Source organism: Magnolia sinica, chromosome 14 (genome assembly GCF_029962835.1).
Source record: "Magnolia sinica isolate HGM2019 chromosome 14, MsV1, whole genome shotgun sequence".
Classification (NCBI taxonomy): Eukaryota; Viridiplantae; Streptophyta; class Magnoliopsida; order Magnoliales; family Magnoliaceae; genus Magnolia; species Magnolia sinica.
The window spans coordinates 79173299-79199477 of NC_080586.1; the positions used below are offsets into that span (position 1 = coordinate 79173299).

The 26179-nt window shown below is 38.6% G+C and overlaps 4 protein-coding genes and 1 long non-coding RNA gene across 9 annotated transcripts; 1 reads left to right on the forward strand and 4 right to left on the reverse strand.

The window, feature by feature from the left end:
* Window positions 1–814: 814 nt before the first annotated feature.
* On the reverse strand, window positions 815–1315 carry LOC131224813 (uncharacterized). The gene is made up of 2 exons (XR_009161187.1): window positions 1173–1315; window positions 815–1012 (listed from the first exon to the last, which is right to left on the reverse strand). It is a non-coding gene; the product is annotated as an uncharacterized LOC131224813 (long non-coding RNA).
* A 9868-nt stretch (window positions 1316–11183) lies between these two features.
* Window positions 11184–14332, forward strand: LOC131224666 (receptor-like protein EIX2). Its single transcript, XM_058219946.1, has one exon. The coding sequence runs from the start codon at window positions 11244–11246 to the stop codon at window positions 14268–14270; it is 3027 nt and encodes a 1008-aa protein (XP_058075929.1). The 5' UTR covers window positions 11184–11243; the 3' UTR covers window positions 14271–14332.
* Window positions 14333–15441: 1109 nt separating this feature from the next.
* On the reverse strand, window positions 15442–17178 carry LOC131225652 (heavy metal-associated isoprenylated plant protein 31-like). 2 transcript variants are annotated; one of them, XM_058221218.1, is made up of 3 exons: window positions 17079–17178; window positions 16907–16985; window positions 15442–15875 (listed from the first exon to the last, which is right to left on the reverse strand). In XM_058221218.1, exons 1-3 carry the CDS (start codon window positions 17082–17084, stop codon window positions 15556–15558), a joined length of 405 nt encoding a protein of 134 aa, XP_058077201.1. In that variant the 5' UTR covers window positions 17085–17178; the 3' UTR covers window positions 15442–15555. The 2 variants fall into 2 exon arrangements, with proteins under 2 accessions (XP_058077201.1, XP_058077200.1); XM_058221217.1 differs by having other exon boundaries at window positions 15442–15881.
* Window positions 17179–19745: 2567 nt separating this feature from the next.
* Window positions 19746–24427, reverse strand: LOC131224667 (uncharacterized). Of its 4 annotated transcripts, XM_058219948.1 has the most exons (5): window positions 24005–24427; window positions 23852–23935; window positions 22796–22850; window positions 21977–22655; window positions 19746–20403 (listed from the first exon to the last, which is right to left on the reverse strand). In XM_058219948.1, the coding sequence occupies exons 1-4, from the start codon at window positions 24064–24066 to the stop codon at window positions 22563–22565; spliced, it is 294 nt and encodes a 97-aa protein (XP_058075931.1). In that variant the 5' UTR covers window positions 24067–24427; the 3' UTR covers window positions 19746–20403; window positions 21977–22562. The 4 variants fall into 4 exon arrangements, 2 of the variants coding, with proteins under 2 accessions (XP_058075931.1, XP_058075930.1); XR_009161113.1 differs by having other exon boundaries at window positions 19746–20249; window positions 20339–20403; window positions 22796–24416; XR_009161114.1 differs by lacking the exons at window positions 21977–22655; window positions 22796–22850; window positions 23852–23935; window positions 24005–24427 and adding exons at window positions 20639–20840; window positions 20938–20987 and having other exon boundaries at window positions 19746–20249; window positions 20339–20403.
* Window positions 24428–25182: 755 nt separating this feature from the next.
* LOC131225042 (DNA-directed RNA polymerase V subunit 1-like) lies at window positions 25183–25923 on the reverse strand. Its single transcript, XM_058220467.1, has 2 exons — window positions 25817–25923; window positions 25183–25702 (listed from the first exon to the last, which is right to left on the reverse strand). Exons 1-2 carry the CDS (start codon window positions 25921–25923, stop codon window positions 25183–25185), a joined length of 627 nt encoding a protein of 208 aa, XP_058076450.1.
* Between the last annotated feature and the right edge of the window lie 256 nt (window positions 25924–26179).

Consider the following 26179-nt stretch of genomic DNA (forward strand, 5'->3'; position numbering starts at 1 on the left):
TGATCAGTAGTCATCATATATAGATGATCTATACACACATAGACGATCTATATATAGATGATCTATACACACATAGACGATCGATAACCTTTAACCCTGAACTCAGAGGGTTTAAAATTGTATGTAACATCTTAGGTTTTATTTTTATTTTATTTATGTAGGGGGGAAAGATGAGTTAGTACCCAAGTAATAAAGAATCCTAAATGATTTCTTCTCTGGTTTGATATTCTTATATATGGCAACGCGTCTTTGATCACCTGTCACTATTTCTTTCATTTTTCCTATTCACCTTTCACACATCTTATCTTATTAGCTGAAATAACAAAATCTCTTCTAAAAACTAAAATTTTCAAAAATAAAAACGACAATCAAACCTTACAAGAGCATTCTTAGTATTATTATACGAAACTTCTAAAATGAAAGATAATTCTAAAACTACAAGAATAAGGATATACAATGGAAATAAACCTTACCAAAAGAAGTAAAAAAATTTCAAACCTCAATTTTGACATAGAAGACGTTCACTTTCTCACAAAACATACATTTTTGATTGGCATAGTGGGCGATTGATCCAGGATGCACCATTACATAAAGATCGAAAGGTCATGTGTTATGGTCCATACTTTGAACGATAATTTTTCCATATTCGGAATGAATCTTTTCAAACCAGACACGTGTAGGGCCAATTACATCATTCCTATGTACGACTAGGCTCAACTCTAACGGACTACTTCAGCTTTTTTTTTTTTCTTTTTTCTTTTTTTTTTTTTTGCTTTTTTTCCTTTTTTCTTTTTTTTTTTTAAAAATAAAATAAAATCCAGTTATGCAAATAATGCATCCGCAGCCTTCTCTACATCAATTTGAAAGGGGAATTGTTTGATATTTTGGCTACTGGCACATGATGCACAAGCACATACAAATGGTGTATGTGGCACACATCAACTCAAATTAAAATCATGGAACAGTTCCTCTAACTTCCAACTAAAACTCAAATTAGTTGAACAATCTTAACCTTTGATTTGTTGGGGGTTTACTCTTGCTCGGGTGGTAGACTCTCAGGAGTTTCAACTCCCGGTCAAGGGTTCAAGTACCCATAAGTGGTGAAATTCCACCAGCGTGAGTGTGTGGGGTGTGTGTGCGTGTGTAAAAAATAAAAAATAATTAAAAAAAACCTTTGATTTGTGGGCATTTATTTTTAAAAATAAGACATTGGACAAAATTTCATTTTTTAACCGTCCAGCAAATGTCCACAACCTAATAATTAGGTAAATAAACAGGAATTTGTTTATTCATTATACATCTAACTGGCACCTGAAATTTGAACTATTTAATTTGAATTACGTTGTGTATGCAATTTCTAAGTAAAATATAACTGCCGGCGCATCATTCATTACATTTTGACCGAGTATCACATTAGTTAACTCTATTTGAAAACCATACCAATCTTCTCCTTTCAAATACTCCAACCCATCTCAATCACCCGTTTTTTTTTCTTTTCTCTATCCGTCTCTCCTCACAACTGCAATCTCTTTTGACATTTCTTGCTTGGAAGCATTGCCATTGTTCCTTTACTTAAACTATATGCTCCAACTGTATTAATATTTCAACTAGAGAGAGAGACATTAATACTTTGCCGGAGTTTGATGGATTAATAGAAATTGCATGCAAGTTATTGGAAATAAACTGTCCAAATTATACTTCCCAGCTTAGATGCATCGTGAACTAAAAATTACACTCATTTGATCACCTGGCTATTGGATTGGTGAACATTTATTGCAGATTTAAAAATCAAATTTATTTAAAAGTCCTGTTTTTACAATCTAACATACAAGAATCAGAGGCTAGGATTGTTCAACCAGTATAATCTTGGGACTGCGAATTATCAACTGCATGTTTCACAATTTAGTCAGTTTAAATTTTGGTTAACGTGCACCCTTTCTATAATATCGGATTACATGCGCATCAAGTGTCATATACCGCCTGAGTATCATATAACTACTCTTTAGAAAAAGGTATCAACTCGTAAACGAAACACATGGCAGGGTTTTACAGCTGCCCATGCCGGCCAAATCTGTCCTGAATGTGGTGCACTGATAATTAATAGTAGCCATTTGAATTTTTTTCCTTGGATACACAATACATGTGAGCCCCACGACAGGTGTTTAACAGACCTGTGAGATTGGATGGCAAAGAAACATCACGGTGGCCAAGGAAGGTTTCAATGGTGGCTTTTCCACCCCCGCTGTTTCCTATGGTGTGGCGCACCTTAGATTTAAACCTTCCTCATTTTTGAGCTCACGTCCTAACAAAAGCTAGGGAAGCTGAATTGAAGGAGTGGATTTCACTTGGGCATCATGGTGGCCAGACGGAGCTTTTGGTTACCAACGGTCCCTGTAACAGGGCTAAGAAACTTGCGAGCCTTATATTAGCCTGGTCTGTCATGAGCTGGAGCGCACTCGCACATTGATTTCAGAACGTCGGTCAAATTTTCAACCGTCCATTTCTTTTGCATATGTGTGCCCTACCTGAATTGTCCTCTCCCAAACAGTGTAGACAAAACACTAAAAGCCAACTCCTGTAGTTGCTATTGTTTACACTTGTCTTAACACTGCGCACATCAATCAACAAAAAGCCTGCCATGTGTTGGGATACTACTACAAAAGATGAGAAAAAACATACTTTGCACTAGGGGAGACTGTCATCACCTACCTGTTATCCTACCAAAAGATTTGGATAATGGGAGTCTTATACATAACTGGACGGATAAAAAAGGTAATCTTTTCTCACATGTCACGTGACCAATGAACATAAGGTGTTGATTGATGCAGTTTTAAATCTGTAAGTTAACAGGTTTGTTAATGATAGGTTCGATGCCATTGAAGGCTGCTTGATGTCATTGTAAAAATTTGAAATTTATCATGTTAGTTGTTAGACACTTTAGGTTTTTTATTCGATGTTATCAAAGGTTGTTCGATGACATCGAATGTCTGCTCATTGACATCGGTAAAATCTGAAAAATTCACGTTTAGTTGTTGTAATGTTTTGGTCTTTAGTTCAATGACATCGAAGGGGGTTCGATGACATCGACAGTCTGTCAATACAATCAAAGTCCCTTCGAATATGCCATCGAACTATCGGGCAGAGTTGCATATCTGCGGGATTTGTTTTCGATTCTCGATTGTGATTCTCCTATAGGCTATAAATATTGGTATAATCAGTATCTAAGAGCTTTTTAATTCGTTCTTAGAGTTTTTAGGGGCTTGTAAGGGGAGATTTGTGGTTTGTTCGAATCAGATATTCTTTCTATATCTTGTAATTTCTTCTGTTATAGTGTTATCTGTCGCTTTGTGTCATGGTTTGTTCCTGAAAGAGTTTTTTCATGTTAAATTTGGAATTTTTATGATTAGGCTTGATTGTGTGATTGAAATGCTTTCCTTGATTCATCTCAGCGTGCTTTCGCAATCATCCAACAAGTGATATCAAAGCTAAACATCACGGTGTAGATTGAATCTGAAAGCATAGTATTAATGACTTCTAATCTTAAGTTAAATATTCAAAAATATTCTGAGAAAAATACTTTTGAACTTTGAAAGGTTAAGATGACTGGTCTCCTATTTAAAAAAGGATTGGATGATGAACTCCTTGAGAGTTATGATAAAAATAGAAATTATTTCTAATAAATATGAAATAAATTAATTGATGAATAAAAAGAAAAAAAAAGAAAAAGAAATTACAATCCTTTAAATAATGAGCTCCAACCTATGATGAACTTTTAGACTAAAACTCTCTAAAAACGTGGCTTACTATAAATAGTAAACTTACCATTTATAGATGGTCATGATTCCTACTAAACTTCATGGTTTTAAGCTAAAAATAATAATTAAGTGTCCAATTTGGCCTAACCATCTTGTTCTCTTAATTTTTCTAAGCCCTTTTCATGTTGGACAAACTCTTAAAACTAAAAGGATCAAAAGTTCTGAGAATACTAAAACTTATTGTTTATAGTAAAAATGAAAATAAAATAGACTTTTGACCATTGATATGATAGAATCTTGCAAATCCAGGCAACCAGGTGTAGTGGGCTGGTTGGCTAAAGTAGCTTCCCCTACCCCAAAATCATATATCATACGTCAAAAAACTCATTTAGGTTTACGAGATAAGACTGTTGTAAGGTTCTGACTGTCCTGATCACTTTCGCCGCCAATCAGGCCTTCTCTAGTCCATCTTTGCCATGAAAGTGTCCGCGACCCGCTCCACATCGCATATGGAGCTCTTCTGTAAAGTGAATGCAGATGCGCCTCTGCAAATAGCAATCCTTATGGTAGTGCTCACCATTAAGTGATTACTCAGTGATTAAGCCACTGAAATTATCTGTCCCACTGCAAGTGGCCCATGCACAAAAAATCACTAAGAACTTTTCCAGCCCCTTCAATACGTAGACAATTAAGGAAAAAAAATGCATATATTTCACACATGTCAATAAGTAGTCAAATTAAACTGTCCAAATTAGGGTATCCAATGTAGACGTACTCTTAACAAAAATTAAGCTTATTTGATTAAAAAAAAAATGATCAATAATTAAAAATAAAAAAGAATTTATCAATGTTATTAACTTCCACAAACAAGACTCCAGGAATCAGAGGTTAGGATGGTTCAACCAATATAATCTTGGGATTGTAACTTTGCTACAGTAGGCTGCATAATCCTGTTATTTTATTTGATTTAATGTATGCGCCACATTTACAATTTTTTAGTGCTTATGTATCAAGCTCAACCGCAGCCTGAGTTTCATGTAATTTCTCTTCTTCTAGACCGTACGTGGACAGCTGAGCCACACACATTTCGAAGCTTATAAAAAATGACCAATGATGCATCAGACTAATCAGGTACAGGAAAGGAACACCATTTGTGATACCCTACTGACTAGGGAAAATCTTTGACAGGAATTTCCTGCTACTGGGACGCTTGGTAGGGCCCACTGTGATTTCTGCGAGAGATCCATCATGTCCATCCATTTTTTTTTCAAATCATGTTAGGACATGGCAAAAAATGAGGTAGATCCAAGACTCAAGTGGGCCACATGACAGAAAACAATGAAGATTGAATTTCCACCATTAAAATATTCATGGTGCCACATAATTTTTAGACCAGGCTAATGTTTTCTGTGTTTTCAGTTCATCCTAGTAAGAATGACCTTATGAACAGTATGGATGCAACATAAACATCACAGTGGACCACAGTTGGGTTTCAATGGTAGGCATTTTCTTTTCCATTTCTTTACGTGTGCAGCCCACTTAAGTTGTGAACCTCCCTCATTTCAATGGTAGGCATCTGGAAAAATGAATTAGCAGGATGGATTTCTCACAAGCATAATATTTGGATCCCTTCATTGTGTGAATATGGTATTTCTGATTTCCATTCATCTAAAAGGTTCCGTGAGTTTAAACTGTTTGATTTTCTAAATACCCTAGTCAATCATAACAATTTCACCTGTTTGAAAATATGAGGGTATTCCTGCTTTCAAAAACGGTTCAAAATGATTGGCATAAATTTGTGGACCCCACCGTCATGTATATGACATATCCAAATCGTCCGCCCAATGTTGGATGGCAAATAAAAATTAGAGTATGAACCAGCAAGTTTTCAAAGGGTGACCGTACAATCCCCACTCTTTCAGCTTTGAATCTCCCCATTTTTTAGCTTATAAATGAGCTGGCAAAATGCATGTACGGTGGGGAGAAATCACAAACATCAAGGTGGGCCCACAAAGCTTTAACGCCAGCTAGTCCGCAAGCAGTGGAAACGGATTGGCTACTCCCCCAATGGCTGGTGGTCCATGTTATGTGGGCCTCACCATGATGTATGTGTTTCATCCATGCGGTCCATCTATTTTTACAGATCATTATACTATATGAAACCAAAAATGAGGTATATCCCAATCTCAAGTGGACCACATTGCAGGAAACAGTATTGAATGAGCATCGACCATTAAAAACATTTTGGGGGCCATAAAAGTTTTGGATCAAGCTGATTTTTTTTTTTTCCCTTCATCTGAGCCTGTATGACCTAATCAAAAGATTGGATGTCAAATAAACAGTACATTAGGCCTTAGGAGAATTTTAATGGTAGATACCCAATCGCTATTGTTTTTATGTGGTGTGGTCTACCTGATATTTATATCTCTCTCATTTTTGGTATCAAGCCCTAAAATGATCTAAAAATGGATGAACGGAATGGATGAAACAAATACATCATGATGGGGCCCATAGAGCACCGACCATCAGCCACGGGGCTGTTGTCAGGGGGAGTAGCCAATCTGTTTCCGCAAGCAGTGTGGAGACGGTGGGCCGTACCATGAAGATTAAAAAATAAAAAAATCAATCCCATCCACTAATTAGGAAGACATACCATTTAGATCAACGGTTTGGATCAAGAAGCATGGCCCCAGTTGTACAGACAAAGGCCAAAGCTATAAGTCCTCGTTTTGACTTAGAATTATCATAGACTTGACTTAGAATTATAAGTTGATTCATGTTGTACTCGGGCTTCAATGCAATACAAGGACTTGTCTGAAGAATGGGATAGGCAATAAAAGAGATGCGAATTGAGACTTTTATTCTCCAATGGCTATACTTTTCCACTTTTCATGGATGATAAATGAGTGGTTAGCATTTTGCTATTATTACTATAAAAGGACTTCTCCAAAGAATGGGATATGCAATAAAAAAGATGTTAAATAAGACTTTTCTTATCCAGTGACTATACCTCTTATGGATGTTAAAGAAGTGGTTATCATTTCGTAAGCTATTAGAATACAAGGACTTCTCTAAAGACCGAGACGGGCAATAAAATAGATGTTAAATGAGATTCTTTTTATTTGTTGACTATACTTTTTTACTTTATATTACCTGCAATAGATGCAAAATAAGTGATTCATATTTCTTGAGCTATTACAATTTAAAGACTTCTTTTAAAAATAAGATAGCCAATGAAAGAAATATGAAGTTTATATTTTCTTATCCAGTAATTATACTTCTATACTTTACTTTTAGTGGACCTTAAATGAATAATTATCATTTCTTAAGCTATGATTTTATTAGTGGCATATATATGATTGAGAATACACCAACAGTTTTTAAATGGTGTAGAACAAACAATAGAGTTCTAATCAAGTCACTTTTAAACATAAATTTCAAAAAATGGAAAGCTAGTGGGATGACAGCTCAGCCGTGTTGAGCAATTGCAATTTGAAGATAAGAAAAATGACCGTGTCAGAAATGATCGGATACATAAAGGTACCACAATTTATGGTATGGTGCCATCTCTCTGGTTGACAGCCACTTGAGCAAGACATCAATCTATCAAGAAAATCACATAAAATAAAAATCAGGCCCATCCATTCATTAGTGAGACATGCAGTTGGAATCAATTGGACTTGGTAGGATTGTTCAACCTTCACATTAGATTTATGGCTAGGATCTTCTAATGTGGGATATTTGGGGACATGGTCCATCCACAATCACAAATGTAGGTTGAATGGCTCGGAAATGCCCACCTCTAATTCTTGAATTGGAGGGAAATTTTATGCTAATGGTGCACATATATAATATAACATGTCCGGTAGATAGCATAAGAGGATGGTAATAATGATAATAGTAGTTGCTCAAGTGCGCTTTGAATGTGCAGCTGCCTCACTGGTGGAAAATGAGGCACATGAGTGTGGGATTGGAGCCGCTCAACTAGCAATCCAGCGACATAGATGCGAAGCCTATGAGATCATCAGATCAGATAGGCTATAACAGTAAAAATTAACTAAATGATTAAAAGATTGGAAATTTTGTATAATTCTGTCATGTGCATCTGACCTACTGATCATATTTGCCAGATTTTATGTGAAATAGCAATGATTGCCTGATGCCCAGGTCCTATCTTAAACAAGTGTACTAAATATACAACGTGTCAGTTGTGTGGGAATCAGAGCATTAATCAAGCATGTCACACTGTGAATATTGATTACCACAAAATTCAGCCCCCTCATTCGGTGGGCCAGTAGGAACATAATAAGAATTAGTTAGAATAGGATAGCCAACCGCTCACATTGATAGTCATATTGATGCAGAGAAGGACGTGATGAGGTTGACCACCGTCTGCCTCAGTGAATCACTACTCCAAATCCATGTAGTTCTCGACTCCTCATAGAGTTTCCTTGAATTCATGAGGGATAAAAATAGAAATTATTTCTAATAAGTTTAAAATAAATTAATTGATGAAAATATGAAATTTCAATCCTTTAAATAATGAGCTTGAACTTATGATGAACTTTTAGACTCAAACTCCCTAAAAACGTGGCTCACTATAAATTGTAAACTTACCATTTATAGAAAGGGCTGAAAGTCGGGGGGTTCAACCCGACCGACCCGTGACCGACCCGACATTGGGTTGGGCTCGGGCAAGATGTATCGGGTTTGGTCTTGAGCTTGGGCTATATAAACACCAACCCGATAAAGGTTGGGTCGGGCTTGGGTTGAGGTCTCGGGTTGCTCGACCCAACCCAACCCGAACCCGATCAATTTGTAAGTTATAAATTGTAATTGAGTGTGGATCATCTGTGTTGAAGGCATAGGAAATTCCAGTGCCATCGGGTGTCATTGGTCCACGCCATTTCCAATGATTCAAGCTAACAAGATATGCCAAATTTCTCTCTCTCAAATAGATTGCGTACTACATAACACAACCTTTAAAGGAGCAGTCCTAAATTTTAGCTTCTTTGTTTAGAAAAAATAAAGTTCTTTACCATATATATATAGTTAATAAAATCATAGGTACAAAAAATAAGAAGTGTATTGAAATATAATAGACTAATGTAATAATTAAATTATTAGCATGTATCCACCCGACCAATCCGCCCAACCCGACCGAGCCCGCTTGGGTTGGGCTTGGGTTGAGAATTTCCAACCTGAGGTTGGGTTAGGGTTGAGGTATAGGAACCTTGGATTGGGCTAGGGTTGAGCACCAACCCGACCCAACCCCTCCGACTTTCAGCCCTATTTATAGACAGTCATGATTCTTACTAGACTTCATGGTTTTCAGCAAAAAATAAAAATAGAAGTGTCCAATATAGAGTAACCATCTTGTTCTCTTAATTTTCTAAGCCCTTTTCATGTTGAGCAAACTCTTAAATCTCAAAGGATAAAAAGTTATGATCAAACTAAAACTTACTATTTATAGCATAAAGACGAAAATAAAATGGACTTTTCACGGCCAATTTGATGGAATCTTGCAAATCCGGCATAGGCAACCAGGTGTAGTGGGTTGGTTGGCTAAAGTAGCTTCTCCTGCCCGAGAATCATATATGATATGCCAAAAAACTCATTTAGGTTTGTCAGATACGACTGCTTTAAGGTTCTGACGGTCCTAATCACTTTTGCCTCTGACTAGGCCTTCTCTAGTCCATCTTCATCATGAAAGTGTCCACGACCTGCTCTACATTGCATGTGGAGCTCTTCTGTTAGGTGAATGCAGATGTGCCTCTGCAAATAGCAATCCTTATGGTGGTGCTCACCATTAAGTGATTACTCAATGATTAAGCCACTGAAATTATCTGTCCCACTGCAAGTGGCCCATGCACAAAAAAATCTCTAAGAACTTTTCCAGCCCCTTCAATACGTAAACAATTAAGGAAAGAAAATGCATACATTGCACACCTGGCATACAAGTAGTCAAATTAAGCTGTCCAAATTAGGGTATCCAATGTAGATGTACTCTTAACAAAAATTAAGCTTATTTGATTAAAAAAAAAATAAAAAAATTATCAATCTTATTAATTTTCACAAACGAACCTTCAGAATCAAAGGTTAGGATGGTTCAACCAATCTAATCTTGGGATTGTAACTTTGCTACAGTCGGCTGCATAATCTTGTTATTTTATTTGATTTAATATATGTCACATGTACAATTTTTGAGTGCAACCGCAGCCTGAGTTTCATGTAATTTCTCTTCTTCTAGACCGTTGAGACGGTGGGCCGTACCGTGATGATCACCTGGAAAAAAAAATCAACTCCATCCACTAATTAGGCAGACGTACCATTTTTATTTTATATATATATATATATATATATATATATATATATATATAGGGAAAAGGTACTATGCGCTCAACCTCGCGATTAGCTCCCCTAAGGTGGGCTATGCGCTCGACCTCACGTAATTTCTCTTCTTCTAGGCCGTTGAGACGGTGGGCCGTACCATGAAGAACACCCTGGAAAAAAAAAATCAATCCCATCCACTAATTAGGCAGAGGTACCATTTTTATTATATATATATATATATATATATATATATATATATATATATATATATATATATGGAAAAGGTAATATGCGCTCGACCTCACTATTAGCTCCCATGAGGTCGAGGTGTGTGGGCCCCACCGTGATGTGTTTCGACCATCAACACCGTGAATTTGATGGGTACCCTCTAAATTATAGCATATCCCAAAAATCAGCCGTATACGGAACTCAGGTGGGCCATACCATCTAAAATCATGTAAAACACCGTTAAAACATATAAAAGCACTTGGTGGGGCCCACATGAGTTTTGAATTCTTTTGAAACTTGGTCCGAACCCTCATGAAAGTGGGACACACATAATGGATGGGCTAGATTTTCAAACCACATCTCTGTGGGCCCAGAAAACTGATTATGAGTGTTTTAATGGTGCACGGCCCCTCTCCACTTCTGTATGTGGTGTGGCCCACAAAAGTCACGGATTGACTCGATTTTTGAGACCTATGCCCACGATGGAATGGTGCATCTGACTGATGGGTTAGATGTTTGAAACGCATCACTGTGGGGCCCACACAGCTCGACCTCATGGGACGAAGCGCATAGTACCTTTTCCCGTATATATATATATATATATATATATATATTAAAGGTGGAGACTCACCACCAAATATTATTAATCCCACAGGGCAAGAAGGCATGGCCCCAGTTGTACAGACAAAGGCGTAAGGAGACTCTGTATGTCCTCGTTTTAAGGACCAGACTGGCACTTCCCTCCAGAGACTTGCCTTGTCAAGAGCGGAAACGGATTGGTTAGGATTGCTTGATCAGTGTTAAGAGAAAATGGTGGTGAACTAGCAGGATTGATGGGTGCCGTCTTCAGATCTTATAAATTAAGGAGAGCGGAAGAAGAAATCAGTAAAGAATCAATTTTCCTTTTCTAAAGCAGAGAGAGAAGGAATGGAGAGTTGTTATTCTCAGCAGAGAAGATTTCTTATTTCTGTCTTTCTTTTAAATGTATTAATATATTGGGGAGGATATTGGAAGGTGAGTGGTTGCTTGGATTCCGAGAGAAAAGCTCTCACCACCATCCGGAAGGCTCTCAACGATCCCTCCAATCTTCTCTCTTCTTGGGATGATGCCTCTGACTGCTGCAATTGGAGAGGTATTACCTGCCACAACATTACTGGGTTTCTTCTTAAACTCGACCTCCACACAGTTTATAACCACAATTATTGGGCTGATGGAGGCCTGTTAGATCCAGCATTCAGTCTAAGTGGCAGAATTGATCCAGCTCTGATTCAACTGAAGCATCTTCAGTTCTTGGACTTGAGCTGGAATGCTTTTAATGGCGCACCAATTCCAGATTTCTTGGGTGGAATGAAGGAGTTGAGGCATTTGGACTTGTCATGGGCAGGATTCAGCGGGAGTATCCCTCATCAGCTTGGAAACCTCTCTAAACTCATTTCCCTGAAGCTTTCTTCATCTTCTTTGAGTGCCAAAAACCTTCGGTGGTTGACAACCCTACCTTCTCTCAAGTACCTCGACTTAACTTATGTGAACCTTTCCATGGCCAGCCATGATTGGGTGCACGTAATGAACATGTCTCCTTCCCTTGTTGAGCTGAGCTTACAAGATTGTGGTCTTTCATATATTTCTGCAACTCTTCCTTCTGTCAACTTCACATCTCTCCGTGTCCTTGATCTCAGTGATAACAACTTCAACTCTACCATTCCAAACTGGATAGCTAATATTAGTTGCCTTGTGTCCTTGGATCTCTCAGGTAACAACTTTCAGGGTGAGGTTCCTTATCAATTTTCACAACTACCTAACTTGGAAGAGTTGGGGTTGGGATCAACTGATGATAACCTGAGGGTTGATTGGTCAGAGTTCCTTGAAGGCAGCTGGAGGAAGCTGAAGAAACTTGATCTATCTTTCAGTCAGCTGCATGGAGGAATCCCGGACTCTATTTGGAATATGACATCACTTGAGTCTCTCTCTTTGTCATTCGGGGAGAATATAACAGGTAGCATTCCAAGAGCCATAACTAAGCTTATCAAGTTAGAGAGCCTGTCATTGTATAGATACCAAATGCATACGGCCATCCCTGATTTCTTATATGAGCTCAAAAATCTTAAACAACTTTCTCTCTCCCATTGCATGCTGACAGGCCCAATCCCTGCAGCTCGTCTTGGAGGATTGTCTTCCTTAGAAGAACTAGATCTCTCAAGGAATCAGTTGAATGGGACAATCCCAAGAACTTTAGGACAACTTTCTAACTTGTCTTTGCTTGACCTCTCTTACAACTTCTTGACAGGAAACGTGTCTGAAAGTCTTTTTGAAAAACTCAAAAAATTGAAGATCTTGATTTTGGTTTCCAATGCTTTGGTTTTTGATCCACACGCTGATTGGACCCCTCCATTTCAGCTTTCTGGCATTAACCTAGGATCATGTCATTTAGGTCCTCGATTTCCTCTCTGGCTACGAACACAAAAATATGTAGAAGACTTGTGTCTCTCTAACACAACCATCTCTGGCATCATCCCCACCTGGTTTTGGGATTTAACACCCCAACTTCTTTTACTAAACCTTTCAAATAACCAGATTTTTGGCCAATTGCCCAACCCTTTAAAAATGCATCCTCAGGCCTCCATTGATTTGAGTTTGAATCATTTCAATGGTCCCATACCCTGCATATTGAATGGAGCCAGAGTACTTGATCTCTCCAACAATCAATTTTCTGGGCCAATCCCACCCAATTTTACATCCACAATGCAACATTTAGATTTCTTTTCTGCCAAAGGTAACCAAATCAGTGGCATGATTCCCTCATCCATTGAAGGAATGAATTCCTTGACTGTCCTTGACCTTTCCCGAAACAATATTGGTGGTAACATTCCATTGAGTTTGGGTAATTGCATAGCCCTTGAGGCAGTTGATTTGAGCAACAACAGGTTATCAGGAGAAATACCCAAGTCCTTGGGTCAGTTGCGTCAACTCCGAACAATGCACTTGAGCAACAATAGCCTATCAGGAAAAATTCTTTTGTCCTTGAAAAAATGTGCTAGTTTGGAGACTCTGGACCTTGGATACAACAATTTCTCAGGTCGTATTCCCACTTGGATTAGCAAAAGCTTTCCAACTTTAAGAATTCTGCGCTTACGATCCAATATGTTTACTGGCAACATCCCACCACAACTATTAAACCTAACTTCTCTTCAGCTCCTTGATGTGGCACAAAATTGTTTATCTGGTTTAATTCCCTCAAGTCTTGAAAATCTCGTGGCCATGAAGAATGAGCAGAAGATAAACCATGTTCTTTCCTATGGAGGGGCGGGATCATCATATTACAAGGAAAACTTGCTTGTATCAGTGAAGGGGCAAATGCTTGAATACACAAGAACAATTTCACTGGTTACATGCATAGACCTTTCAAGAAATAACTTATCTGGAGAGATCCCTGAAGAACTCACAGGACTTTTGGGATTGCGTGTTTTAAACTTATCTGGAAATCATTTGATCGGAAAGATCCTAAACAAGATTGGTAAATTGGCATTGCTAGAGTCTCTTGATTTCTCTGAAAATCAGCTTTCAGGTAAAATTCCTCTAAGCATGTCAAATTTAACTTTTCTAAGTTACTTGAACTTGTCATTTAACAACTTATGGGGGGAAATTCCATCTGGAAATCAGCTCCAGACTTTCCAAGATCCTTCTATTTATATGGGCAACAACGGACTTTGTGGACCTCCTCTTCTAGATAAGTGTGTTGGCGATGAGACTCCTCCAAGTCCTAGTGGCATTGAAACAGATGAAGAAGAGAATGAGATGCGTTGGTTATACTCGGGGCTGACACCAGGATTTGCAGTTGGGTTTTGGACCTTATGTGGCATTTTAGTGCTCAATAGGTCTTGGAGGATTGTCTATTACCGCTTCTTTGATGAGATGAAAGATAGACTCTTTAGTAATTGTTATAGGATGTTATATTGAAGAAGTTTGATAGAAATCCAGGTAATGTGTAATGAATAATTGTTGTAATGTTGGATGCTTCATGGTGGTGGTTTTTTTTAAAAATAAAAATAAAAATTTTGAGTACTTTTAATGAGAGTTGTAATAGAAAGCTTTAGTGATGAATTTGGGGAGAGAATCGGTCAGTATAGCCCCCTCTAATGCATATAATAATTATCAATAAAATCACAATTGGTGTGCTCCCACATTTCTTTTTAAAAAAATTAAAAATAATAAATATTCCTACTTCGTATAAGCCAGTTGCTCTCCTCATGGCACGCCAATAAGAGAAACTGATGCGGATTGCCTGCGAAAGCCTTACTTTATATAGGCTAATGACATATTTCAATGGCTACCATGCAAATCTTAACCAGATCAAATGATTCTGGTCACACGATCAATCAACTAGAAAATGGACGGTAGGATGCCTCGTGCAAAAATAGGTCCATTCTACAATTTGGGCCATCTATTTTTTGGGATCCATTAGTGGAACAAAAGAAGTATTTCTATCAAATGATCCAAACCATCCAATCAAATGGCCCATGGCCCCGGAAATGGAAGGCTATAGAAAATGAAGGGAAACTTTTGGATGGATCTGATCATCTGATCTGTGTAATTTTTACAAGGTAGCTCACGCAAGCGTTTGAGTTAATGGTTGGTCAGGAGCATGGATAACTACAAGTGCTCTTAGTTGTGTTCGGACCCTCGGATAATTTGATTGCTCGATCTGTACCATTCATCAGGCCCATCACAAATTTTACGGGCTACCATAGAAAATTCACACTGTTCAGGCAATTCTAAGCATCCATCAACAGCTTACAAAATGGACAGCTACGATTGTTTACATAAGAATAGGTCTGATTGGATGGCTTGTGTTTCTAAACGATCACTATTATCAGTCAATCCTAACCATTGCACCAATGGCCTACAAACAGATGGATATAAATTGAAAAAAGGGTAAGTATGGATTGAATCATTCAACAAATGTGATTTTTTGCATTGTAGACCCTGAAATGAATACTGGACTAATGGACGGCATAGATTGATCGATCAGTCAGACTATCAAAGTCTCCCAATAGAACAAGGAGCACTGCAGCGTGAGTGTGTGGGGTGTGTGCGCGTGTGTAATAAATAAATAAAAAACAAGGAGCGCTGTAACTTATAATGATCTAAACCACTGGATCATTTCTCAATAACAAAACAATACAACCTTATCCGTTGAACATTTAATAAAAAACAAATAAAAAATAAATAAAAAACCACGTGATCACATGATGGTGGATGCATGTGGATTTTCATCGCTGAAAAGGGATGCCACAGCTTCATCAGATGCCACAGCCACTGAGTATGTTGCGGGAGTACGGAAGAAAGTGTGTACACTCGCCAGATCGTTGCTGGACAGTTCGTAGTAGTGGTTCGCTATATGGGCCGGGTATTTATAAAATGATGAGTAATGGGAGTAAGCTGGAAATGGCCATGGTTCGGCAGCTTTCCCAGTCCGACAGACGGTCTTGATTACCTTCTTCTCCTCCACTGCATGCCCTCTTACGGTAAACTTCTGTGTTTCCATTTCTATGTCTATTTCATCTACTCCTGCGGAGCATGGAAAGAATTAAATAAATTAACAAACTAGTTATTCATCTATGATTATTATGGGGTGGCACATGTGCCAATGTAGCATACATGTATTAAATATAGAACCATTGGTTTCATTCCTTTAAAAGGTCTATTTCTTTGTACATGTGTGGCCCACTTGATCAGCGGATGGATAGAAAATATTCAAGTGGGAAATAAGAATTTTATCAATTTCTGATCAGGCCGAGAAGAGTCTTGGGCAGGCTCGGGGAACTAATTCTGCCAGGCTTAAACCGGGCCTGTATGGTAGGCCCATGCAAGTTCAGGCCAGGATCTGGCTCTGGGTCTTAACTTTTGGGTCGACCAGGCCTAGCTTGGCCTGAAACAAGCCTCGTCCATTGCCACCTGTACTTGGGTAACATAAATTTTTGTAGGCCTGGGTCCATTCTCAAAGAAGGCCCATACCCTACTTCGAGGTCTTTTGTAGGCCCGATCTGGACCCATATCCGGCTTGGACCCCTGACCCAATGTGAGAAGCTAGAGAAGTAATTTGCATTTAGGAAGCTAGCAACTGAATCTGCTAACAGATGACAAGGCTTTGAATATTGAGTTTGTCTATGGTGCGTTTGGTTGCTCCAAATATCACGAAATTTCATGCTTTTTGCACCAAATTAGACTGACTAATCATGAAATATCATGGTATTTGGTGCAAACAAAAACGCCCTTAGCTAACACAAGAAGCATGCTTCGGATTAGAAAATGTGCATTACTGGATGGGGCCCATATAGCAGCATGGCTCAACAATCCAAACCATCCATCTGGTGGGCCCCATTCCGAATGAGTATGTTCTAATAACAACGTCCATTTATGTTAGACGATCAAGATGGACAGCTTGGAATTGCAAATCATATCATGTTGAAGCTAATCCAAACAAGCTGTGACCTGTGACTCTTAGGCCGTGTTTGGCTGTGCAATATCATGAATTTTTTTTATATTTAGTGCAACCCAACAAAGCCTTAATAAGAGATTGATCATGTATATACCTTCGAGCTTGAAGAGAGCTTTCCGAATCTTTGTGGCACAGCCCTCGCAGTCGAGGTTCGGGACCCTCACCTGTATCACCTGCAACCGGGCCGCAGCAGCGATCAGATGTTAGCATGTGATTAGTCACTAATTACAATATAATCACTACCAAAAACAAAAATGCATACTTACAGACATTCTTTTGTAGTTTAATATGATAGAACAAAATGTATGTGTGGAGGAGGATTCTTACGTAGAAATAGAAGTGTGTTTGGAAGCCTATTTATAGAGAAAGGCATTTGAAGGTTGGATCTCCAATGAAATGAACGGCTACAAGTATCCTATAAGGAAATTGTGGGGAGCCTTTTTGGAGCGTTGGATTTTGAAATTTTGGGAGAGAAGCGGGCCAAGGCGTGCAATGGTAAAAAGAAAGGAGACTTTTCAGCCCTACAAAAGCAATGAGAAAGCTGGTTTGGAAGGCTGGGAGATGTTGGTGCACTCCCGGACACATGTGCCAGTTTTACCCAAGCTGGTCACTAGGTGGGGCCCACCAAAATGAGTGGACCATTTTTTTCTTTTTTCTTTTTTGGAGGGTTTGGGGGACACATAGTGAGTGGCTTGGATCCCACAGATGGTAAGTGCGCTTGCCAAGCCCACCCTCCTGCGTGAGTGGAGAGCCATACAGTGATGATGGTTCACCACCATTTTAGATGGTGATTCAACCGATGCAGACATGGTTACATTATTGTAATCTAGACCGTCCAAACTATGATCCCCATTGTGGGTTGTGCATATGTTAAATAAATAAATAAATAAATCACACAGATCGAGTAATGCTAGCCATCTGATTTCACCCGTTGAATTTGGAAATCTGCCCATTCTAATTCTAACCATTCATCCCCCACTCGGGTGGTTAGGACTGGACGGCAGTGCGTTCCATCCACCAGGTGGATCACGGATTGGACGATCCTGATTACCATGCTTTTAGTTTATAGTTGATGAGTCACTTCCATTTTAAAAGTGGTGGTAAACTATCACCGTGAAAGGAAGGTCTGGGTGATGAAGCTTGGTGGGTCCCTTTGATCATGACCATTCACGTCATGCTTTTCATGAACATGGCCCATGACATTATTAACTTCCCACATATATCCGGTTAAGTGGAAATTACGCCATCTCCCAAACTCATAAGAACCTTGCTAAGGCCTAAGGCTAGTCGGTGCCACACGTGTACACGTGTGCAAAATGTAGGCCGTTCATCAGGTGGGTACCAAGCCCAAAAATCAGGACACGCGGTCACTGGGTAGCCGCAATCTACGCCCAATGTAGACGTTGGCCCACCCGATAATCTGACCATCCTTTATCTTATCCATCGCATACTCATGGGTTGGCCAAGATCATGAATAGTGAATGTCAATTTGCTGACATGGCACGTGGAAGCTCCATTCTGTTCATATGATCTAGGCTCCTCAGCTGATGGCCTATAGGCCTTGTGAGTGGGCCATGCATGAATTTGTAGGCCGAATAATCAATCTGGGTGGATCATATGATGTCCTGAGCTATACCAATCTACGGCTGTTTTCTGTGTGGTTGGCTAGTAGTTGATGTGGTGCAGGTTGTGAAAGAATTCACCGACGGTGAAGAAGTAGAGATTTTGGGCCAGAATGGCTAATTTAGAATTAAAATATAGCTAAAACACGGACTGCAACTTCCGATGATCATATCTATTCAACCAGTTATTGATATACATGTAGCTGTATGACAGGTCTTATGACATTTCAATGAGGGAGTTGGTTAGTCCCAGCGGATTTCTCGAAAAGGAAAGTTGTTTCCCAGTCAAAGGTCCATTTTACTTCCAAACTTATTATTATTAATAAGTTTTTTATTTGTTAATTTTCTTTTGTGTTAATGATTTTGATGCAAAATGACGCAATTAAAATCATCACTGACCACTTAATGTAATCACCACCCAAGCAACACATTACTAAAATCAAGCGCCTGTTCGATCATAATGGCACACCGAATACGTGACAATAGTGTGTAATAAATAAAAGGAACATGATAGAAAAAATTTTAAAACATAACCACACATACATGGTTCGCCACTTGAGATACCTTCACGGACAATTTGGCAAAAAAACAATCCACTATATTGAGGAGACATTTCAAAAAAACAAGAAACGAAGTAACTTCTTCAAGAATATAACAAAATCCCCTAAATTCAAAGGTCAAAAAGATAAACTCCCCACCATTGCAATGCTATTAATAAATCTTCAAGAATACAACAAAATCCTGTAAATTCAAGCCTTCAAAAAGAAAACTCGTCTTTTGAAACCCTCTTTGTAAGAAGAAATCCTCTATTCAAAATTCATAACTCTCGTTTAACCTTAATACAACTTACTTGGAAAGCACTATATTGACAAGCGAAATACGCGAAATATCCCTCCAACGGTCCACCAAAAGTTCCATCAAATATATATCTTCAATGCAACCAAACCAATCTGAACTGTTTTACTAATTGAGTCATTTTCCATTGATACAACACCACCCCCATGTGATTTCATACATATTAATGAGAACACATGAAGGGGCAAAGGCTACGGATAAAAACCGTAGCCAAAAAGCCTATGGCTATGGTTATCGTTCGTAGCACGACCATAGCCATAGTTCAAAGAGCTATCGCTACGGATTCTATCCGTAGCCATAGAAGCAATGGATATGGATTAAAACTGTACTCATAGCTTCTGTATCCTAAGTACTTATAGCTACGAATTATATCTGTAACTAAAAGTTGAGCAAGAACCGTAGCAATAGGCTTAATTTAACAACATCTATGGTTTTCAGATACAAGGCTACGGGTAATAGCCGTAGCTATTAAAACTATATGTATGGATTAAATTTGTAGCGATATTGTCTGTGGTTTTAAATTTATATACAGCTACGGATTGTATCTGTAGCGAAAAGTAGAATGCGAACCGTAGCAAAAGGCTAAAATTAGCAAGAGCTACGGTTTTCAACAAAGGGCTACGGTTAATAGCTGTAGCTAATGCCTATTGTTAATAAAAAATTTAATTAGTAATGACAGGTCTTACCATTGTAGTACACCCTGATAACTCATATAAGCTGATATAGATAAATACTTCATGGTTAAATCATTCATTCATTCAATTAAACACAATTATTTATTCATTCAATCAAACACAATCATTCATTCATTCAATCAAACACAATCATTCATTTCTAACTTCAGCCCTAATCTCAACACAATCATTCATTCTTTCAGCTCGAGCACCTCATCATTCATTCTTTTAGCTCGAGCACCTCATCATCTTCTTCTTCACTATCAACGATAGTCGGCATTTTCTACTGAAAGACCGAAACCAAAAAGGCAATGAGGAGTCCACAAAAACAAGGAGATACTTGGGAAATAAGAAGTTCAGGATTTGCAAGCACACCTTTCTAGTAGGAGCCTTCTTCGGAGCTCCCCTGCCTTTGGGTTTTGCCCCATCGGAAACATGTCCTATGGAGAGAAAAAGATAACATGCATTGAGATGAATGAAATCTTCAAGATGGGAAAAAAATGGTAACTGACAATCCACCCATTTTGGGTTTCAATTTCTGTGCTGCCGATTGGCGTGTACGTCCAAACATGTCGATCGGGTTTCAATTTCTGTGCTGCCAATTGGCGTGTATGTCCAAACACTAGCTTACTGACAAAGATGATTTTTTATTCATCAGAAAAGAATGATGCCTACCAGTTTTAGCTGTAGTACTAACTGATGCTACAGATTCAACAATAGTATCTGCTTCATTGGCTTTCTTGGTGTTGTTCTTTCTTTGGTTCTTTCCAACTTGTCTAGAAGCCTTAGTGAGAGGCTTGCCTGCCCTACCCTCCATTTGTCCTGTCACCTCCTCCAGCTAGGCTTCTTCCTTCTCAAGATTATCCAACATTACTTGCTACTTTCATTACTTTCTACATGAAAGTAGCAAGTCAATACTACCATCTTCTCAATTACCAAAAAGAAAAAAATGAGGGACCTAGATCAAAGCTCACCTTTCTCTTTACATAGAACTCAAGTCTTAAATGAAAGAATTCTTCAAGAACTACAAGAAAAGAAGGCACGGTGATGAGAAATCATATATAGATTTAAGAAATTCATAGCAAGTACATAGAATAAGCAAACTTACTTTGTTTGGGACTGTCATATTTCTTGATGACATCCTCGCGTCGAATGAGCATATCAATGATCTTCCCGAGACTAAACATGATGAGCATATCAATGATCTTACCGAGACTGAACATGATGAGCATATAAATGATCTTAGCGAGACTGAACATGGCCATCCCAAGACCTGCACTCGACAAAATCGTGACAGAATTCTCCATGATTTGAGGCTTCTTAACACCCCATCTACAGTAACAAAGATGTCAGAAGAAAATCAGATTCAAGAAAATCAGATTCGCATGGAAAGAGCAACACATCTAAAATTCAAATCTCTGTCGGAAAAAAAGAAAAATATAATTCCAAACACCCACTTCTAGTTTATGAAGAAAGACTAAAGATCACATCAAAATTAGTATAGTGGTGGTAGATGAATCATGAAAACAATGAGACACTGGACCCTCTTAAATTCCCAACTTCAGCCCTGATCTCAACTGAAGGGATCAAATGTTATTTTATTTTTGATCATTTTCATAAGCTCCCAAGTCCTGACTTTTAAGTTTTTTAAGCTCCCAAATCCCAACTTTTTAGGTTTTTTAAGTTCCCTCAGTCCACAACTTCAAAAAACAAGCAAATGTTTCACATGTTAAGACTGATCCAAATATATCCAAAAAAGCAGCAGGAAATCATCAAGACACAAACAAGAATCTTTCATCCATCAGGAGTTCAACAGCTTCATAGGGATCACACAACTAAAAAACAATAGAAGAATCACTCTTCTAAAGCTCAATCGCTGAGTTGAAATCCTAGAGCTTTTAGTGATCTTAACACATCTCTCAAATGTAGTTACAGTTCAGTAGAGAGATAAATCCCAGACAAAGGGGGAAATTTTACAATCAGCAGATGATGATAATTACAAGGAAATCTTACTGTTACTATCCTGGTGTAGGTTTTGTCCATTTTTGGGTCCTGTATAAATGCAAGCTTATTGCCTCTTGAGCTCTCTGGAATGCACTGTCTCATACCGGTCAATGATTTGAACAACCCGAAAGTGAAAACTACATATTTACAAGCAAGACATTGACTCATTTGCTTTACAGTGGACATGAATAACTTTCAAGCTTGTCATGGATCCCAAAAATATCACCCATTTTGACTTGGGCCATCCATAGAAAGCATATTGAAAAGATCAGTGGCATAATCACCCTTTGGAGGTGGGATATTGGGTGTAGGTTGCACTTTCTGTGTTGAATCAGCCTGCATTGGGACCGGCTCTACTTTTGAATTAGAAGAAACCTGTTTTGTCAGCTCAAGTCAGGCATCCTAACAAGTTAGTGAAATCCCATTTTACCATGAACAATTCAGGAAAACACAAAGCTTTATTTGATGCACAAGAAATCTCGTATTGCTAAGTGAAAGACATCCAATAAGACCAAGGTGTTTAGACCACAAACAAACAGATGTTACGTAGAAGATGGGTGCTAAGGTGATTCGCAGCACGTGTGATGGATCCAGGCTATTCATCAACTAGAGCCCACCAAAAGATTTCTGTCATAATTTGGAGGCAGTTCTGCTTCCCAATAGCTATTTGACTTCTCATTTCCCAATGCTGCATACAACCAAAAGAGTAAGACCAATATTAAAATCAAAATAAAGAAGGCTACGAAGTTGTCCTCATTGGTAGGCAGATTTGCGGCAATTAAAAAGCTCATAAGAAATGTAAGCCTGAGAAGTGTTCTGGATGCTTACTTTGAATAAATGCAACTTGTTCTGGAAGCCATGTGTCAAGTGTAGCAGATCGTACCTGCAGCACATAGCCAATACTTTCAGTCGGAGCAGAAGGCAAACAATAGCCGGGAAGATTATCTGAAGTCTGTGTCACATAATTAAAACACCATGTCTACTGCAATATTGAATCTGACTGTTGTAGAACACCTTGGCAAGTGTCCAGCCAGCAAAAGCAAACACCTTATGTCTACTGCAACAAGTTACGTTTGACTGATCCAAACCACCACCCCCGCTGCAATCTGTCAGATTTTTCGAGGAAATGGCATATTTTCATTTTCAGACCTAGCAGGGATACAAAGCTAACCAGTAAATAACCTTTCATGTGAGTCCATAACCTTTCATGCAACGAAACTGGGCTTAATCTACAGTAAACCTGCCATTAGAAGCTTATAAACAGGTTGAATGGCAAATAAACATCATAGTTGGCTTTAAGAAGATTTCAACAATGAGTATATTGTCCCATTGCTTTCTATGGTGCAGTCCACTTGAACTTTGGATTTGCCTCATTTTTGCACCCATGCCTTAAAATGTTTGGAAAAATGGATGGACAGTGTGGATATATCACATACATCACGGTGGGCCCAACAAAACTTGGGGACTCAACACCCCACCCACACACCAAGGAATCCTTTTACACTTGTTCGATGTCCTGTATAGTAGAATACGGAAGCGGCTTGGCTGGTGTACCACACACTATGGCCAGCTATATAGCTGGTGTGTCGTACATCGGTGATATACACCAGCTATCACCGATGTGTTTGGCACATCGGTGATATACATTTCCCAATTGTTTTCTTTTTACTGTTAGCCATCTTGCTAGTCTCCAAGCACTCTACACATGCTTGATATACATTAACCAATGTGATGTGGTCTCCCTCTAGGCTCGAAAAAACGCTTCCTCCCAGCTCTTGCTTGATCTCAAGGGAAAGTCATTATCACCAATTAAAAACTATCTACTTGTAGTAAACTCAAAAGCTATAACAGTTTGAGAAAATGGAAGAAAAGGACACGACTCACCATACGTGAGCAAATCTGCTAGCCCGAATGTACCTCTGAGAATTGTAAGGCCATACGCCAACATATGCGAGCAAATCTGCCAACCTGCAAGCAAAAATAAACTCAAAAATTATAACAGCTTCAAAAAATGGAAAAAAAAATGATAAAACTCACCTTGAAGCCCTTCTCCCTCCTCCTTCACCCGGGCTTAGGACCGGCAATGCAAGGAGTTGCATTGGCAGAATTAAAAAAGGGCTTAAGCTTCATTTGGTTTGAGATAAATTTACATTCATAAATACCAATGTGATGACCAAATGGAGCCTAAGACTATAAATATATTCAAATATATAGTGCAAAATTCATGCAGACTATAAATATCGATGAACTACAGAGTACCAAAAAAAAAAGAAGCCAAACATCATACAGAGTAACTAGAAAAAACATGCAGACTGGCAATATGTTGAACCATAGAGTACCAAATTAGTTCAGGATTATAAAAGGAACAAGCCAAATATCATGACATTTCTTGATTGTGCTTCCATTTTATAGCTGAGACTATTACATGAGAGTAAAATGTTCGCCTATTAGTTTTACCTCCAATTCCTGATTGTTGGTTTTTTTTTTTTGGCTATTTATTTTATCATCTTATATATCCTTATTTATTAAATTCAGCAGGGACCCACTTCAGTATATGTGTGTCATGGTAGGGCATGGAATTGAGTTCTCAAAAGTTTTAAACTTTTAATTTATTTTCCTCTTTGCAGGTTCTGATGAACCTAACAAATGAGAATCCTGATGGCTGTCAGCAAATTGCTGATTCCGGAGGACTGGACACAATGGTTGCCTTAATCATTGGTCACTTCCCATTGTTTGGCGCGTGCCTATCTACAAATAATCAATTGAAAGAGAGCAACTCATTCTCTAAAATTCAAAGCAATGATCCTGATAATCAGAATGGCAAACATCTCGCAGATCAAGAACTTCGGTCCGTTCATTAAAACTTGTTTTCAGTACTTAATACTGAAATAGGCCTTTTAAAGTGATTTTTCCTAATTCAGATGATTTGATAAATTAAATTTAAAAAAAAGAAAAAACTGTTTAAACATATGGAAGCCAATTGCTTAGCCATATGGCCAAACCGCTCCCAAATTGGGAGATGCATTCATCAGAGGGATGAGAAATATATACAGTAGTTAAAAGGGGCAAACGAGAGGTTAACCAGATTTGGGGAAGGGCAGATGGCAAAAAATATATACATATGACCAATGCGCAGTAAAAAACCCACTACACAAACGCATTGTTCTATCTTCCCAAGGGGGTTGGTGTGTTTACTGCTGGTTCATGCCCATTTGCTACTGGTTCATGCCCTCTGAGTGGCACTTTTTGAAATACTTTTGGTTGAAGGCTTCAGCACCATCAGGGTACTTCTGCTTGACATAGTTCTCCAGGCATTTGAGGTAAGAGAAATCCGCTCTAAAACCATTTGTGGAGACAACAAAAAAGCACCTGGTACCTTGGTATTTGTCGTGCTTACCAACCGTGACATAGTCAATCTTTTCACCCATTTTTGTTGCTTTGTCAGAATGGTGTTGAAAAACATTATTGAGTACCCAGGACTGATCTTCATCCGATAGCCGATCACCATCATTGTAGCTAGAATTATGCAGAATTCGTTTTGTCGACAGTGAAATTGGTTCAACATCATTAAGAATTTTCTCTTCCTCACATGTGAATAGATCCAAGCGTCTGCTAGTGGCAGTGAGAATCCCATTAGCATTCCGACCATCAGGCCCCACAGGTGTAGGTGACTGGGTAGAACGGCTTCTCTGGTTTCTTCGATCACCCGCACTCAAAGAACCCCATCCAGGAGCTCTGGTCGGTCAATTTGACCAATCGTGTGCTCTATTTTCTTTCCAACTGCTGTCATCTGAAGACTTCTCAATAGGGGAAGAACTCTAAATAGGAGATCTTGTTGGTTGATTCAACTTATCTTGTCCTCTGTCTTCATTCCAACCACCAATGTCTAAAGATCTCTCCGTATGGGTACCCTTTGGGCTCTGACTACCGCAGACAGAATTAGATTGACCATGCATCTTGTCCTTATCCCAAACATGTGGTTTGGCAGATGAATCATTTGGTTGGTTCCAACAATTTACATCTTGGGATTTAGCATCTTCAACCCTCTCATTTCCTGCATCATTTGATTTCTAACCTCCCCAGGGAGTAGATTGATCAAATTGAATGGGTTGCTTCTTTTGCACTTCCGTTCTATTCCAAGAATTAAATCCAGGACACTCCTCTGCTGTTGGTCTTTTAGATTCACATGCCTGTGTTTTCTTTTTATTACTA